Source organism: Pongo abelii, chromosome 20 (assembly GCF_028885655.2).
Source record: "Pongo abelii isolate AG06213 chromosome 20, NHGRI_mPonAbe1-v2.0_pri, whole genome shotgun sequence".
NCBI lineage: Eukaryota > Metazoa > Chordata > Mammalia > Primates > Hominidae > Pongo > Pongo abelii.
In genome coordinates this window covers 54,005,298-54,023,943 of record NC_072005.2, presented here as the reverse complement: position 1 = coordinate 54,023,943, position 18,646 = coordinate 54,005,298, and the positions used below count along the sequence as shown (strand labels likewise).

The 18,646-nt window shown below is 45.2% G+C and overlaps 1 protein-coding gene across 1 annotated transcript; it reads left to right on the top strand.

The window, feature by feature from the left end:
- Positions 1-3,423: 3,423 nt before the first annotated feature.
- SULT2A1 (sulfotransferase family 2A member 1) lies at positions 3,424-17,848 on the top strand. Its single transcript, XM_024237305.3, has 6 exons — positions 3,424-3,617; positions 5,316-5,524; positions 6,902-7,028; positions 9,972-10,066; positions 14,243-14,420; positions 16,749-17,848. The coding sequence occupies exons 1-6, from the start codon at positions 3,482-3,484 to the stop codon at positions 16,859-16,861; spliced, it is 858 nt and encodes a 285-aa protein (XP_024093073.3). The 5' UTR covers positions 3,424-3,481; the 3' UTR covers positions 16,862-17,848.
- The last annotated feature ends 798 nt before the right edge of the window (positions 17,849-18,646 follow it).

Genomic DNA, 18,646 nt, shown 5'->3' with positions numbered 1-18,646 from the left:
ACCTCTGGTGACCAAAGTCAACATCATTAGTGCCAGATCATGTTGCTAATAAGTCCCCTTGATATGGTGTGATGACCATGGTATTTTACCTCTGTGACCTTCCTCTCCAAAACCCATGAACCCATTTGTTGGATGAGAAAACATGCAATAAATCCCAAAGGAGGAACATTGTACAAAATGCCTGACCAGTGTTCTTCAAAACCATCAAAGTCATCAAAAATGAGGAAAGTCGGCCGGGCGCGGTGGCTCGCACCTATAATCCCAGTACTTTGGGAGGTCAAAGTGGGCGGATCACCTGAGGTCAGGAGTTCGAGACCAGCCTGGCCAACATGGTGAAACCCCGTTCCTACTAAAAATGCAAAAATTAGCTGGGTGTGGTGGCACGTGCCTGTAATCCCAGCTACTCGTGAGGCTGAGGCAGGAGAATCACTTGAACTGGGGAGGCAGAGGTTGCAGTGAGCCAAGATTGTGCCCTGCACTGCAGCCTGGGCAACAGAGCAAGACTCCATCTCAAAAAAAAAAAAAAATGAGGAAAGTCTGAGCAACAACTGTCACAGCCAAGAGGAGCCCAAGGAGGCAGGATGAGTGTATGTCATGTACTATACAGGATGGGATTTTGGAGCAAAAAAAGGGCATGAGACAGTGAGCCAAGATCATGCCACCACACTTCAGCCTGGGCAACAAAGAGAGAACTCTATCAAAAAAAAAAAAAAAAAAACACGGGCATGAGATAAAAACTAAGGAAATCCAAATTAAGTATGGACTATGGGAACTCTCTGTACTCTCTTTGCAATTTTTCTGTAAGTCTAAAAGTGCCCTAAAAAATGAAGCGTATTAAAAAACATTTTTTTTTCCTGTTTGGGAAGAGTTTAGAAACTGGAAATACTAGATTTGGGAGAAGGGCAGACTTGCTTGATAAGGGACCGATGTTTGTGCAGTAATTTGGAGTGTGGTTTGTTTTTGAATCTTTAATTAAGTCCTGGGATTGGCTGGGCACAGTAGCTCACACCTGTAATCCCAGCACTTTTGGAGGCCAAGGCGGGTGGATCACGAGGTCAGGAGTTTGAGACCAGTCTGGCCAATATGGCGAAACCCCGTGTCTACTAAAAGTACAAAATTTAGCCAGGCGTGGTGGCGGGCGCCTGTAATCCCAGCTACTCAGGAGGCTGAGGCAAGAGAATCGCTTGGACCCAGCAGGTGGAGGTTGCAGTGAGCCAAGATTATGCCATTGCACTTTAACCTGGGTGACAAGAGCAAGATTCCATCTCAAAAAAATAAATAAATAAAATAAAAACAATAAAACCTGGGATTATATATCCCTGATAGATATTCACACTTGAACCATAGTTACTATAAAATGCAAAAATTCTTAATACTGTTATTCTTTGCACTTTTTCTTAATCATTTTGTATATATATATATGTTGCTTAGGTTGTTTTGTACAGATGTGGGCAACCATTGCCACAAAACAAATTCTTTTTGCTCTAAAATATTTATAAAGAAAATACTTAAATGCGATGTATAGGGTGGTAATAAGGGAAAAATCAAATATTATAAACAAGAATGAAGGCTTTTTTTCTTTCCTTTTTTTTTTTTTGAGATGGAGTCTCGCTCTGTCGCCCAGGCTGGAGTACAGTGGCGAGATCTCAGCTCACTGCAAGCTCCACCTCCCGGGTTCACGCCATTCTCCTGCCTCAGCCTCCCGAGTAGCTGGGACTACAGGCGCCTGCCACCATACCCAGCTAATTTTTTGTGTTTTTAGTAGAGACCGGGTTTCACCGCGTTAGTCAGGATGGTCTCGATCTCTTGACCTCGTGATCCGCCCGCCTCAGCCTCCCAAAGTGCTGGGATTACCGGCGTGAGCCACCGTGCCGCACCCAGCCCAAGAATGAAGGTTTTTGTAAAGATTTCTGTTCAGTGTTTTGCAAGGTAACATTCTAGGCACGTTTTCCCTGAAGTTATGTGTATGTGAGTATTCTCATTCTTCCCAACTTGCCTTTGAAGAGTGAAAAACCATTATTATCAAGTAGACTTCTATTCAGCTTTTGCTCCTGCCCTGCTGTTTATCCCTTAAGAATGAGTTTCTTGGACTTTTCCAATATGTGATTTTTTTTTCCCATCTAGAATGGTGATTTTAAATGTGTGAGTGCATGCATTATCTTATCTCAGATATTTGCACCCCCAATCTACCCCCATCTCCCTAAAGCTAGAACACTGCCAACTGATCTGTTGTATAGGTCCTTTAGAAACACATAATTAGGCTGGGCGTGGCGGATCACGAGGTCAGGAGATCGAGAACATCCTGGCTAACACGGTGAAACCCCGTCTCTACTAAAAATACAAAAAATGAGCTGGGCGTGGTGGCAGGCGCCTGTAGTCCCAGCTACTCTGGAGGCTGAGGCAGGAGAATGGTGTGAACCCAGTAGGCAGAGCTTGCAGTGAGCCGAGATCACGCCACTGCACTCCAGCCTGGGTGACAGAGCGAGACTCCATTTCAAAAAAGAAAAAAACATAATTAACACTTAAGGTTGGGTGCTGCCAATTCTTTGTGAAAATCCAAATATTGTTAAGGAAACAGGGAGATGCCACTACCTCTTGATTTTCCGTTACATGTTTATGTAAACAAATCTTTCCATATTCATAGTGACTTTTCAAGTATTTGAGCCTAAAGATTTTCATCTCACATTTTTATACCTGTTTAAATTGTTCACAATTATTACATACACGTCAGCCATCAACTAAAGTTGTACTTTAAAAATTTACTACAATATGTACATTGCTGATATTTGTACTTAACTCTTTTTTTCTCCAGAGTGGAGGTATAATTGTGTCATATTTCAGAAATACAGATAAATGATTCAAAAAGTCTCAGGGAGAATAATGTTTCTTTGATCATGAATAACTGATTAGTAATTCTTGCCTATATTTTCCTGATAGCGTATGACAAATGTTTATAAGGTAACAAGATGAGAACAAATAAAGATTGTGTGGTCTTTTGGATTTGGAGAGAAATATTTTAATTTTTAAATGCGGTTACAAATTATAATGTATTCATATTTGTACTTTCTATTAAAATGCACGATTGCAGGATTATTTAGATTTTGTGTTTATTCTTGATGAAAAGCTTTGTTCTTGTTTTTAAGTTTGCACTCAAACCTTAAGAAATAAATTCACCCATATTATAAAAAAAAAAATTTGTCCTCTTGTTTGTTATTTGATCTTTTGAACGCAAGATCAGATGACCCCTAAAATGGTCTCTAGATAAGTTCATGATTGCTCAATATCTTCAATCTTTTGAGTATGAGTCACACTATACCTCTCTTTATCAGCAAGTAAACTTTACAACAAACATGTGACATGCTGGGACAAGGTTAAAGATCGTTTTATCCTTGCTGTAAAAGCTGATCTGCCGGTAGCTGCCACAGCCTCCAGCGGTGGCTACAGTTGAAACCCTAACACCACGCAGGAAGAGGTCATCATCATGTCGGACGATTTCTTATGGTTTGAAGGCATAGCTTTCCCTACTATGGGTTACACATCCGAAATCTTAAGAAAAGTACGTGATGAGTTCGTGATAACGGATGAAGATGTAATAATATTGACTTACCCCAAATCAGGTAAGGAGGCAGAACCGTGAACTGAGAAAGGCTGTGGTTGTGTTCCTGTCCATTCAGTGCACGATTGGAGTTCTTCCTTTATGTCAGACAGTGTACAATGCTTTAAGGGGAAGAGAGGAATGCCTAATACCATTGACAATCAGAGAAAAGGATTTAGTCAGGAAATTACACAGTAGGATGAGTGTTCACAGGGGTAATCTAAGGTATTAGGAGAATCTACAGGAATGAATCCCAAGGCAAATTCAGGTGTTTGTTTGGTGGCAGTGGGAGGGAGGATGGCTGAGGATGACCAGTGATGTCCTGAAAGAAGAAATAGCATTTAAATGGAAATGGAAAGAATGAGTATGAAATTACTCGGTGGGGAGGGTTATTTTCAGATAGGAGAATCATCAGTGCAATGGCCAGGAACCACAAAAGAGCCAGGCAATCTCAAGGGGCTGAAAGATAAGGATCATATGTCTCTGGGAGTGGGGCTGTGGGTGGAGGGTGGTAAGAGCACTGCGGATGGGGTGAGGATTGAGGCTGAAGACATTGGAAGTGGCATGGCCCTGAGAGGCCAAGAGCAATGGGAACGTAATAAGAGGGATTTCAGCAAATAGCCAAAAGATAGAAGCAACCCAGATATCCACTGACAGGTGAGTGAATAAACAAAACGTGGTATATAGATATAATGGAATGTTATTCATCCTTGAGAAGGAAGAAAATTCTGATGCATGATACAACAGCGTTAACATCAAGGACATTACGCTAAATGAAATAAGCCAGTCACAAAAATACAAATACTGTGTGATTCCACTTACATAAGGTACCTGGAGTCCTCAAGTCCATAGAAACAGAAAGTACAGCGGTGGCTGCCAGGGGCTGAAGAGAAGGGTAAATGGGGAGTTGGTGCTGGCTCTGCATAGAGTTTCAGTTTTGCAACACAAAAATCCTCTGGAGATTGGTTGAGCATCACTGGGAATATACTTAACACTTAACATTACGAAACTGTAGGCTTAAAAGTGGTTGACAGGCTGGGCGTGGTGGCTCATACCTGTAATCCCAGCACTTTGGGAGGTCAAGGCAGATGGATTGCCTGAGGTCAGGAGTTCGAGACCAGCCTGACCAACATGGCAAAACCCCGTCTCTACTAAAAATATAAAAATTAGCCAGGCGCTGTGGCGCACGTCTGTAGTTCCAGCTACTTGGGAGGCTGACCAAGAGAATCACTTGAACCCAGGAGATGGAGGTGGCAGTGAGCCAAGATCATGCCACTGCACTCCAGCCTGGGCGACAGAGCAAGACTCTGTCTCAAAATAAATAAATAAATAAATAATAAAAAAATTAAGGTTGAGATGGTACTTTTTTTGTTGTTGTTTTTTTTGTGTGTGTGTTTTTTTGAGACTGAGTCTCACTCTGTTGCCCAGGCTGGAGTGCCATGGCACAATCTTGGCTCACTGCAACCTCCGCCTCCCAGGTTCAAGCAATTCTCTGCCTCAGCCTCCCAAGCAGCTGGGATTACAGGCACCCACCACTACACCTGGCTAATTTTTGTATTTTTAGTAGAGACGGGGTTTCACCATCTTGGCCAGGCTAGTCTTGAACCCCTGACCTCATGATCACCTGCCTCGGCCTCCCAAGATGCTGGGATTACAGGCGTGAGCCACCATGTCTGGCTGAGATGGTACATTATATATATATTTTCCCTTCTTTTTCCAGGAACAAACTGGTTGGCTGAGATTCTCTGCCTGATTCACTCCAAAGGGGATCCCAAGTGGATCCAATCTGTGCCCATCTGGGAGCGATCACCCTGGGTAGAGAGTGAGATTGGGTATAAAGCACTCAGTGAAAAGGAGGGTCCACGTTTCTTCTCCTCCCACCTCCCCATCCAGTTATTCCCCAAGTCTTTCTTCAGTTCCAAGGCCAAGGTCAGTGCATAATGGTTAAGACGCGTTTGATCAATGCCTTTCAAACACTGATGTGCCTAAAAGTCATCTGGAGATCTTGCTGAAATGCATTCTCCTTCAACAGGTCTGTGCTGTTGAGACCTGAGATTCCGTATTAGGTGACACCTATGTGGCTGCTCCCAGAACTGTCCTTGAGTTCAAGGGTATAGACCATTCTACAGATTACCCCAGCCAGATTTAAACCAGGGATAGGGTGAAACAATAAGCCAGAATCTTAGAAAACCAGGTTTTAAGCCCAATCAGAATGTATAGGCATATTATATACTAGATAACCGCCTTTGGTTGCCCTAAAAAACAATTAGCCAATCTGAATTCAACAAATGCCTCCTGCCACGTAAAAGACACAGAGGTGTTCCTATGGGAAGCAGCATGTTCATCAATCAATGCCTGTATCCAGGGTGACTGCCCCGGTGCCATGACTGGGCTCTGTACCCACTTCGTCTTACTGTGTGTAAATATGTGTTGATATCAGCAGCCACACGCATCTCCCATGGGGCTGAGGGGTGATCATGAGAGGGACAAGGCATATCCAGGACCTTGCATGGTTCAGACTGCTTCTAGAATCGTACTTTCCTGAAAGGTGTTTATTGGTGTGTGAATTTTTTTTTTTTTTTTTTTTTTTTTTTTTTTTTTGAGACAGAGTCTCATTCTGTCACCCAGGCTGGATTGCATTGGTGCGATCTCGGCTCACTGCAACCTCCGCCTCCCCAGGTTCAAGTGATTCTCCTGCTTCAGCTTCCTGAGTAGCTGGGACTAGAGGTGTGCGCCACCATGCCTGGCTAATTTTTGTATTTTTAGTAGACACAGGGTTTCACTATGTTGGCCAGGCTGGTCTCGAACTCCTGACCTCTAGTGATTCGGCCTCCCAAAGTGCTGGGATTACAGGCATGAGCCACCATGCCTGGCCCAAAGGACAAAGTAGTGTCTCTGAAATTTATCCATGATCTTGGGCGTTGTATATGGATAATATTGCTATATATCTATGAATGTAGCTTAATTTATGAATTCCTTCTCTTGTTAATGATCTTTAAACCACAGTACACAAATATACATCACTCACCTTTGGAAACCTTCCATGTTCTTCCCATTGTGAGCAGACTGTAATATCCCAGAGGGAAGGAACGATGCTTCCTTCTTCCATTGATATATTCCTAGTGCAGTGACTACTTCATAGGCACGTTAAATTTGATTAGTGAATGCAGTAAGTAATTTGTTAAAAGAATCCATTGACATTATTAGGCATTATCCGGGAATTGGCTTTTTCTCCATTTTTGTGAAGATCAAAAAGAGTGAGGATTGACTGTACTGATTTTTCATTTTCCCATTTTTCCATTTAAGGTGATTTATCTCATGAGAAATCCCAGAGATGTTTTGGTGTCTGGTTATTTTTTCTGGAAACACATGAAGTTTATTAAGAAACCAAAGTCATGGGAACAATATTTTGAATGGTTTTGTCAAGGAACTGGTGAGTGTTTTGCAAAATATGGGGGTGCTTGGAGTCTTCTATCCGACCTCATTTGACACCCAGCCTCACATCTCTACCTCTCACCAACCCATGGGTTGAAAGGCTCCACCACCCCTGGAGGCCAAACCTGCTAAGTTCGCTTACTCTGCCGCATAGCAGCAGAACTCTAGCCGGCCCCTCAGCTTGCCCCATGATAAACCATCCTAGCTACTTTCTGAGTCTCTAGAGCCTCCAACACTAGCACAGGAAACTTATATTCTGCTCTACTCTCCTAATGTGTAGATTTCTGGAAGTTAGCTTTTCACTGGCTTCCGGGACAACACAATCCTGACCTTCCGCCATTTTTTTCTGATGCCTCTTTCCAAAACCCCCTTAATATTCTGTTTCTATCTGTCTCAGAACTGTTTGCATGACTCTAGGATCGCTATACATTTAGTTATGCAGAATTTCTGGGCTTTTTCAGTACTTTCCATTTTGCAATTGATCTCAAAACTCTATGAGCCTCTATCTCAGCTGTGATGTGTCTCTCAGCAATACACCAGCTACAGATACCTCCATTAGAGAGAGCCACCAATGCGTCTAATTCAGTACACTCAAATTTGAACACCTTTCTGGCCGGGTGCGGTGGCTCACACCTGTAATCCCAACACTTTGGGAGGCCGAGGCGGGTGGATCACCTGAGGTCAGGAGTTCAAGACCAACCTGGCCAACATAATGAAACCCTGTCTCTACTAAAAATACAAAAAATTAGCCGGGCATGGTGGCTCATGCCTATAATCCCAGCAGTTTGGGAGGCCAAGGCAGGTGGATCACCTGAGGTCAGGAGTTCGAGACCAGCCTGGCCAACATAATGAAACTGTCTCTACTAAAAATACAAAAAATTAGCTGGGCGTGATGGTGGGTGCCTGTAATCCCAGCTACTCAGGAGGCTGAGGCACGAGAATCGCTTGAACCCGGGAGGCGGAGGTGACAGTGAGCCAAGATCACGCCACTGCACCCCAGCCTGGGCAACAAAATCAAAACTCCATCTCAAAAAAAACATTTGAACACCTTTCTTAACTGCGTGGGGTTTATCTTACTCCACCCCTCACGCAAAGGCTAGCATGAGTCTAATATTTCATAAGCATCCTCTTTTCCCATCCCACTCCCCTAGGCCCCTCACCACTTTCCTATCTCTAATTATTAATTAAGTCCTACCATCTTGATTAATATCTTCATTCTGGTCTCAGCACTTTGTGAGGCCGAGGCAGGTGGGTCACCTGAGGTCAGGAGTTCAAGACCAGCCTGGCCAACATGGCAAAGCCCCATCTCTACTAAAAATACAAAAAATTAGCCGAGTGTGGTGGCATGTGCCTGTAGTCTCAGCTACTTGGAAGGCTAAGGCAGGAGAATCGCTTGAATCTAGGAGGCAGAGGTTGCAGCCAGCCGAGATCGCTCCATGGCACTACAGCCTGGGTGACAGAGTGAAACTCTGTGTCAACAATAATAATAATAATAATGTATTCCATACTTGACAATTGCTAAGAGAGACCATCTTAAATGTTCTCACCGCCCCGACAAAAAATGGTAAGTATATGAGGAAATGAATATGTTAATTAGCTTGATTCTGTCTGATATGGTTAGGCTTTGTGTCCCCACCCAAATCTCATCTCCAATTGTAATCCCCGTAATCCCCACGTGTTGTAGGAGGGACCTGGTGGGAAGTGATTGGATCATAGTAGTGGTTTCCCCCGTGCTGTTCTCATGACAGTGAGTGAGTTTTCACCAGATCTGATGATTTTATTTATTTATTTATTAGAGCTTTAGGTTTTTTTTTTTTTTTTTTTTTTGAGACAGTGTCTTGCTCTGTCACCCAGTCTGGAGTGCAGTGGCGCGATCTCAGCTCACTGCAAGCTCCGCCTCCCAGATTCACGCCATTCTCCCACCTCAGCCTCCCGAGTAGCTAGGACTACAGGTGCCCGCCATCACGCCAGCTAATTTTTTTGTGTTTTTAGTAGAGACAGCGTTTCAGTGTGTTAGCCAGGATGGTCTCAATCTCCTGACCTCGTGATCCGCCCGCCTCGGCCTCCCAAAGTGCTGGGATTACAGGTGTGAGCCACCTCACCCGGCCTAGGTTTTTTTTTAATTTTTTTTTATTATTGTACTTCAAGTTCTAGGGTACATGTACACAACGTGCAGGTTTGTTACATATGTATACATGTGCCATGTTGGTGTGCTGCACCCATTAACTCGTCATTTACATTAGGTATATCTCCTAATGCTATCCCTCCCCCCTCCCCCCACCCCCTGACAGGCCCCAGTGTGTGATGTTCCCCGCCCTGTGTCCAAGTGTTCTCATTGTTCAATTCTCATCTATGAGTGAGAATATGCGGTATTTGGTTTTCTGTCCTTGCGATAGTTTGCTCAGAATGATGGTTTCCGGCTTCATCCATGTCCCTACAAAGATATGAACTCATCATTTTTCATGGCTGCATAGTATTCCATGGTGTATACGTGCCACATCTGAGATCTGATGGTATTATAAGTGTCTGGCATTTCCCCTGCTGGCACTCACTTCTCCCTCCTGCCGCCTTGTGAGGAAGTTGCCTTGCTTCCCCTTCCTCCATGATTGTAAGTTTCCTGAGGCTCCCCCAGCCACGCTGAACTGTGAGTCAATTAGACCACTTTTCTTTGTGAATTACCCAGTCTTGGGCAGTTCTTCATAGCAGTGTGAAAACTGATGAATACACTGTCATTCCATAGTGTATGCATATATCAAAACATCTGTTATACACTGTAAATATATACCATTTGTTGGTCCACTTTGACCAAGTTTCATTCAAGTTTTATTTGTCAATCATACGTTAACAAGCCAGTGGGGAGGCGGTGGGGGTGAACATAATAGATTGGATGCCTGCTCTCATAAAATTTGTAACCTATCACTTTTTCTGCCACCCCATGCAGTGGCATATGGGTCATGGTTTGACCACATTCACGGTTGGATGCCCAGGAGAGAGGAGAAGAACTTCCTGTTACTGAGTTATGAGGAGCTGAAACAGGTAATCCCATCATTTTTAGAGTCAGTGCACACCCTCTCACCACCATCCTTACTTTCCTTAAATTCCCTCCATCCCGCTGTGTCTTCATTCCACCCTCTCAGTTAAAGTGGAGCCTGGTGAAGAATCACAAAGAGTGGGATTAACTCCCTGGTCTTCATTGCCCTGTTTCTGGTTGACCCTTGCCCAAGCTTCATGCTCCTTATTTTATCTTAAAACATCTAAGCCAGGCACATTGGCTCACGCCTGTAATCCCAGCACTTTGGGAGGCCAAGATGGGTGGATCACAAGGTCAGGAGTTCAAGGCCAGCCTGGACAAGATGATAAAACCTCATCTCTACTACAAATACAAAAATTAGTCGGGTGCAGTGGCGAGCGCCTGTAATCCCAGCTACTCAGGAGGCTGAGGCAGGAGAATCGCTTGAACCTGGGAGGTGGAGTTTGCAGTGAGTCAATATGCCGAGATCATGCCACTGCACTCTAGCCTGGGCAACAGAGCACGACTCTGTCTCAAAAAAAAAAAACTAGAGAGCTTTTTTGGCACCGGGTGCAGTGGCTCACACTTGTAATCCCAGCACTTTGGAAGACCAAGGTGGGAGAATCACTTGAGGCCAGGAGTTTGAGACCAGCAAGACTCCAGTCTACAAAACAGCAAGACTCCAGTCTACAAAGGAAAAAAAAAAAATTAGCCAGATGTGGAGGGTGCACACCTCTAATTCCAGCTACTCGGGAAGCCGAGGCCAGGGGAATTGCTTGAGCCCATGAATTCGAGGCTGCAGTGAGCTATGATCGCACCACTGCACTCCAGCCTGGGGCAGCAGAGCAAGACTCTGGCTCTATAAATAAAAATAAGGAGCATATTCCATGCATTGAGGCAGAGTGTGATGTCTCCTGCTAGCACTGGTGTATGTAAAAATTTCTCTAGGCGAGACCTATGGTGCTGCTGATAACCAAGCATTGAAAAGGCGCTGGAAAAGAGGATGGGACTGGGTAGAAGTGGCTTAGTTCCCGAGATGGTTCCGAGTGTCTGACATCTCAGCTTGGCTGGTATGAACAGAAATGAAGGCATATAATCAATTTATCTCACTATTCTGAGATCCAAGTACTGGAGTGAATAGTGACAGAGAGGAAAAGCTGTCAGATGATACTCAGAACCAGCGAGTATTGAAAGAACAACTTGAGGCCAAGCTCAGTGGCTCATGCCTGTAATCCCAGCACTGGGTAGGCCAAGGAAGGTGGATTGCTTGAGTCCAGGAGTTCGAGACCAGCCTGGCCAACATAGCAAGACCCCATCTCTACTAAAAATACAAAAAAATAGCCGGGCATGGTGGCAGGCACCTGTAGTCCCAGCTACTTGGGAGGCTGAGGTAGGAGAATCACTTGAACCCAGGAGGAAGAGGTTGCAGTGAGCCGAGATCACACCACTGCACTCTAGGCTGGGTGACAGAATGAGACCCTGTCTCAAAAAAAAAAAGAAAGAAAAAGAAGGCTGGGCACGGTGGCTCACACCTGTAATCCCAGCACTTTGGGAGGCTGAGGTAGGGGGATCACTTGAGGTCAGGAGTTCGAGACCAGCCTGGGCAACATGGTGAAACCCCATCTCTACCAAAAATATAAAAAATTAGCCGGGCGTGGTGTTGTGCACCTGTAGTCCCAGCTACTCAGGAGGCTGAGGCAGGAGAATCGCTTGAACCCAGGAAGCGGAGGTTGCAGTGAGCCAAGATGGTGCCACTGCACTCCAGCCTGGGCGACAGAGCAAGACTCCATCTCAAAAAAAAAAAAAAAGAACTTGACCCATTAGTGATATCTAACAGAAAAGAGAAAATAACACCAACATTGGATTTTGTTCCACCTGGGAAACATCATGTCCCAACACCTTCCTCTGGCTCATCCTGTCCAATGCTCTATGGCCTATGGCCTGAACATGAATTTCTTTTTTTTTTTTTTAAGAGGTGGAGTCTCGCTCTGTTGCCCAGGCTGGAGTGCAGTGGCACGATCTCGGCTCACTGCAACCTCCGCCTCTCGGGTTCAAGCGATTCTCCTGCCTCAGCCTCCTGAGTAGCTGGGACTACAGATGCACACCGCCATGCCCAGCTAATTTTTTTTGTAGTTTTAGTAGAGACAGGGTTTCACCGTGTTGCCCAGGCTGGTCTCGAACTCCTGAGCTCAGGCAATCCGCCCGCAGGCCTCCCAAAGTGCTAGGATTACAGGCATGAGCCACCGCGCCCGGCCATCTTTTTTTTTTTTTTTTAGACAGAGTCTTGCTCTGTCACCCAGGCTGGAGTACAGTGGCACAATCTCAGTTCATTGCAATCTCCACCTCTCTGGTTCAAGTGATTCTCGTGCCTCAGCCTCCCAAGTAGCTGGGATTACAGGCATGCACCACAACACCCGGCTAATTTTTGTATCTTTGGTACAGATGGGGTTTCACCACGTTAGCCAAGCTGGAATGAATTTCATTTCTATTAAGAAGCCCTTTGTAACAAGTTTGGTTGGCTACCTCAGATACATGATCCCATACCTTCCTGAGATCTTCCTTTCGGATCACACAATGAACTTATTTTAGTTATTTCCACAGTTGTACATCTTCTTATTAGATAACCAAGGTTTATGAAATAGAGAAAAAAATTAAAGCATTATAGATCTAAGAGTAAGGCCTATGATTCAAAGCAAAGTCCTTCTGGTTACAATAATTCATTTTGTTGGCCAGGTGCGGTGGTTCACGTCCATAATCCCAGCACTTTGGGAGGCTGAGGCGGGCAAATCACCTGAGCTCGGGAGTTGGAGCCCAGCTTGGCCAACATGGTGATACTCCCTCTCTACTAAAAATATGTAAATTAGCCGGGAGTGGTGGCTCACGCCTGTAACCCCAGCTACTCGGGAGATTGAGACAGGAGAATTGCTTGAGCCTGGGAGGCGGAGGTTGCAGTGAGCTGAGATCACGCCACTGCACTCCAGCCTGGGCGACAGAGGGAGATCTTGTCTCTAAATAAATACAGAAATAAAATTTTAAAAATAAAAATCTATTTTCTTAATCTCCCAGGATCATGTACCTAGTCCTAATTATTGAGATGAAATATAAGAAGATATTGTAAAACTCTGTGTGTTATTCAAATCTAGTTATGGGAAACGGTACTATCTGACAGTACAGCCAGGATTTGAAATCAAGCCCTTCAATCTCCATCAGATTCTCCCTGAACCTCTCCTTGCTAACCCTGATTACTGTCTAGAAGCCTCTCTAAACGTCTCTTAGGAAAACTGAGACTCTGTGTTTCACTGTTAAGTTGTCCTAAACTCTACCACACAGAAAAATCCACGAGGATCCTTGCATCTTTTGTGGTGTTCTGGTTGGTTTTGTTTTGTTTTGCTTTGTTTTGTTTTTGAGATAGGGTCTCACTCCAATGCCCAGGCTGGAGTACAGTGGTGCAATCACAGCTCACTGCAGCCTCAACTTCCTGGGTTCAGGTGATCCTCCCATCTCAGCCTCCCAAGTAGCTGGTACCACAGCTGTGCGCCACCATGCCTTGCTAATTTTTGTATTTTTTGTAGAGACAGGGTCTCACTATATTGCCCAGGCTGGTCTAAAACTCCCGGACTCAAGTGATCCGCCTGCCTCAGCCTCCCAAAGTGCTGGAATTATAGGCAGGAGCCATGGTGCCCAACCCATCCTTGCGTCTTTTACATACTTCATGCCCTCTCTTCTTTACCTTTTTTCTTTCTTTCTCCTAATTGCATTCAACTCAATCCCTTCTCGTATCTGCATGTTGTTCCTCTCTTCTTCCTCCCCCTCCTCCTCATTCTGCAGTTCCCTCCTTCTCATCTTACTTTTTTCTATTGTCTTTTTTTGTTGTTGTTGACAAGGTCTCACTCTGTCACCAGGCTGGAGTGCAGTGGCGTGATCTCAGCTCACTGCATCCTCCACCTCCTGGGTTCAAGCGATTCTCCTCCCTCAGCCTCCCAAGTAGCTGGGATTACCGGCGCCCACCACCACGCCCTGCCAATTTTTGTATTTTTAGTAGAGATGGAGTTTCACCATGTTGGCCAGGCTAGTCTCAAACTCTTGACCTCAAGTGATCCAACCACCTCAGCCTCCCAGAGTGCTGGGATTACAGGCATGAACCACCGCGCCCAGCCTTGTCTTTCTCTTTCGTATCCTCTCTCTTGATTTTTCTTTTTCAGGACACAAGAAGAACTGTAGAGAAGATCTGTCAATTCCTGGGAAAGACGTTAGAACCCGAAGAACTGAACTTAGTTCTCAAGAACAGCTCCTTCCAGAGCATGAAAGAAAACGAGATGTCCAATTATTCCCTCCTGAGTGTTGATTATGTAGTGGACAAAGCACAACTTCTGAGAAAAGGTAAAAGAAAATCCTTTGGTTTCCAAATATACCAGAATACACGGCACGCATGCCTATGGTCACAACTGGGCGCTAACAGTTGAGATGAAAGAGAGCTTTTTTTTCCCCCCGAGATGGAGTCTTGCTCTGTCGCCCAGGCTGGAGTGCAGTGGTGCGATCTCAGCTCACTGCAACGTCCGCCTCCAGGATTCAAGTGATTCTTCTGCCTCAGCCTCCCGAGTAGCTGGGATTACAGGCACACACCACCACGCCCAGCTAATTTTTGTATCTTTAGTAAAGACGGGGTTTCACCATCTTAGCTAGGCTGGTCTCGATCTCCTGACATTGTGATCCGCCCACCTCAGCCTCCGAAAGTGCTGGGATTACAGGCATGAGCCACGGCACCCAGCCAATTTATCAGCTTTAATTGCTCATCACCCAGAACACTTCTCCCGTGGCCTCATCAGGAAGCCTCTTCTTGTGGTACTGATGTGGGCTGTAGGCGCGTGGGGAAAATTGGTTCCGCCTGGGAAGGTTATCTGACTTACGCGAGGTCATTCAGATTCTCTTTCCTCAAAATGTGACATGAGCATTATCCATTCTACAAACAGTGAGCAAGTTAACTAGCAACCCTTGCTATACCTACAAGCTGTGATTCACCTGAGAAACGAGGACAAGGACGGGGTTGGGGATGGCCACAGTGCGGCTGCCCCACTGGTGAGTTAGCATAGAGATCTGTCCTGGATGGGCCGGGTGCGGTGGCTCATGCCTGTAATCCCAACACTTTGGGAAGCCGAGGCGGGCGGATCACGAGGTCAGGAGATCGAGACCGTCCTAACACGATGAAACCCCATCTCTACTAAAAATACAAAAAATTAGCTGGGCGTGGTGGTGGGCGCCTGTGGTCCCAGCTACTCGGGAGGCTGAGGCAGGAGAATGGTGTGAACCCAGGAGGCGGAGCTTGCAGTGAGCCAAGATTGTGCCACTGCACTCCAGCCTCGGCGACAGAGCAAGACTCCGTCTCAAAAAAAAAAAAAAGAGAGAGAGATCTGTCCTGGATGAAGAAATGTGTGAAGGAATGCCTCACCTGGAAAAGGGAGAGAAGAGAGACTTTGCTATCACACACTGTAAGGTGCCAAGATGAATGGAAATGTCTATTGCATGGGGTGAAAAAATCCATTTTATAACTTATCTATATTAGGGATACATACCATACACATACACCACAGAAAGAAAATACACAGAACCTGTCCTACATGATATGTGTTATGAGGTGAAATACAGCAAGGATGGGGAGTGACCTCGAAATTCGGTGGTGAGAGAGAACCTCGCTGAGAAACTTGAATTGGAACAAAGACTTGAAAGAGGCAAATAGGCAAGTCATGGGCCAATCTGAGAGAGCAGCGTTCCAAGGAGAAGGAGCATGGGACGCCAACAGTCTGAGGAGTGGGGATGCCTGCTATGTTTGAGGTAGAATCAGAAGTCCCCATGTGAGTAGAGCGATGGAGAGGGTAGTTTTAGGGGATGAACTCAGAGAAGCCACAGGGGCTGGATCACCTGGAGCCCTGTAAGCGCCTCCAGCACTTGTACTTGAGTGAAACCGAGAGTCCTCGGAGAATCTGAGCAGAGAAGTGGCATGATCTGGGATCGTGAGGGCTGCCATGCTGAGACTAACTTATGAAAGAGAACTTATGAAAGCAGAGACCAGGCCGGGCGCGGTGGCTCACGCCTGTAATACCAGCACTTTGGGAGGCCAAGGCGGGCGGATCACCTGAGGTCAGAAGTTCGAGACCAGCCTGGCCAACATGGCAAAACCCCATCTCTACTAAAAATACAAAAATTAGCCAGGCGTGGTGGCAGGCGCCTGTAATCCCAGCTATTCGGGAGGCTGAGGCACGAGAACTGCTTGAACTCGGGAGGCGGAGGTTGCAGTGAGCCGAGATCACTCTACTGCACTCCAGCCTGGGGGATAGAGCAAGACTCTGTCTCCACAAAAAAAAAAAAAAAAAAAGCAGAGACCAGTTACAAGTGTACTCTAATAATCCAGGTGAAAAATGATGTTGGCTTGAGTCAATGTTGTAGAAACAGAGGTGGTGAGACATGACTCGATTCTGGACATATCAGATGATATACATTGCTGAGGAATTGTACACAGGATGGATGGGAGAGAGGAGAAGATAGGAAATTGTTTCCAGCTAGGTGAATAACTATGTGACCAGACAGGATAAAGGCCCACCACGAACCATCGGCCGTTCTGCTATGTTAGCTACAATGTCCATGTCAGGTGCCTGGTGGGGACAGGCCAAGGAGATGTGTGATCTGACCTGAGTTTCTGCTTCATGTTCCCAGGTGTATCTGGGGACTGGAAAAATCACCTCACAGTGGCCCAAGCTGAAGCCTTTGATAAACTGTTCCAAGAGAAGATGGCAGATCTTCCTCGAGAGCTGTTCCCATGGGAATAACATCCAAAACACCCTGGGTCTTATATGGAGAATGACATTGGTTCTCCTGTCCTTGTACATGTACCTGACTGGGGGTCATTGCATAAGACTTACTATTTTATCCTGAAACCTTAAATATCAAACCTCTGCATCTCTGATCCCTTCCTTGTTAAAAGTTATCAGGGTTGGCCAGGCACGGTGGCTCATGCCTGTAATCCCAGCAATATGGGAGACTGAGATGGGCGGATCACGAGGTCAGGAGATTGAGACCATCCTGGCTAACACGGTGAAACCCCATCTCTACTAAAAATACAAAAAACAAAAAGAATTAGCCGGGCGCGTTGGTTCATGCCTGTAATCCCAGCACTTTGGGAGGTCAGGGGGTGGGGGAGGATCACGGGGTCAGGAGATCGAGACCATCCTGGCCAACATGATGAAACCTTGTCTCTACTAAAAATTCAAAAATTAGCCGGGTGTGGTGGTGCACGCCTATAGTCCCAGCTACTCGGGAGGCTGAGGCAGGAGAATCGCTTGAACTCAGGAGGCGGAGGTTGCAATGAGCCAAGATCATGCCACTGCACTCCAGCCTGGGCGACAGAGCAAGACCATCTCAAAAAAAAGAAGTGACTAGGGTTCAGAGAACCAGGGTTCAAAGCCCAGGGATGCAAAGGTTGCGGTGAGCTGAGTCATGGGATCCCAGACTTTTTTAAATGTTTGCAATATTTCCAGTTTACAGAATGCTACAGGAATAATGTACGTACTACCTAAAAGGATGTCTAAACATTTTTTAATAAAAATAAGAAATAGCTACAGTGACAGATTTTAGAGCAAAAATTAGTAATAAAAATAAGAAATAAAATTACAGGAGCAGTTAAGTTTCCATTTCTTTTCATCACATGTATCTCCACAATTTATTATTACTCTGATCTTAAGGAGTATAATTCCCAATCTAATTTTATCCTCTTACTCTGTGTTGTTAAACCATATACAATAAATGGTGTTTATGGAGGCTTTTAAAACTTACATAAGGCCAGGTGCGGTGGCTCACACCTGTAATCCCAGCACTTTGGGAAGCCAAGGAGGGCAGATAACTTGAGGTCAGGAGTTTGAGACCAGCCTGGCAAACATAATGAAACCCTGTCTCTACTAAAAATACAAAAATTAGCTGGGCATGATGGCACATGCCTGTAATCCCAGCTACTCGGGAGGCTGAGGCATGAGAATTGCTTGAACCTGGGAGATGGAGGTTGCAGTGAGCTGAGATCATACCATTGCACTCCAGCCTGGGCCACAGAGGGAGACTCTGTCTCAAAAATAAAAAATAAAAAAACTAAAGTCTTGTTCCGCAAAAGAACCAAAGAACCTATAAAGAGAATGAAAAGATAGGCTAGGTGCGGTGGCTCATGCCTGTAATCCCAGCACTTTGGGAGGCCGAGGTAGGTGGATCACTTGAGCTCAGGAGTTAAGACCAGTCTGGCCAACATGGTAAAACCCCATCTCTACTAAAAATACAAAAATTAAAGCCAGATATGGTGGCGGAGGTTGCAGTGAGCCGAGATTGTGCCACTACATTCCAGCCTGGGCAACAGAGCGAGACTCCATCTCAAAACAAAATGAGAAAACAAAAAGATAAACCAGAGATTGAGAGGAAGTACTTGTAAATCTCATATCTGGCAATGGACTTGTTTCTAGAATACATAAAGAATTCCTAAAACCCAGCATTAAACAAATAATCTTTTTAAAAAAAAAAATAATAAAAGATTTGAACAAACATTTCACGAAAGAGGACACAGGGACGGCAAATCA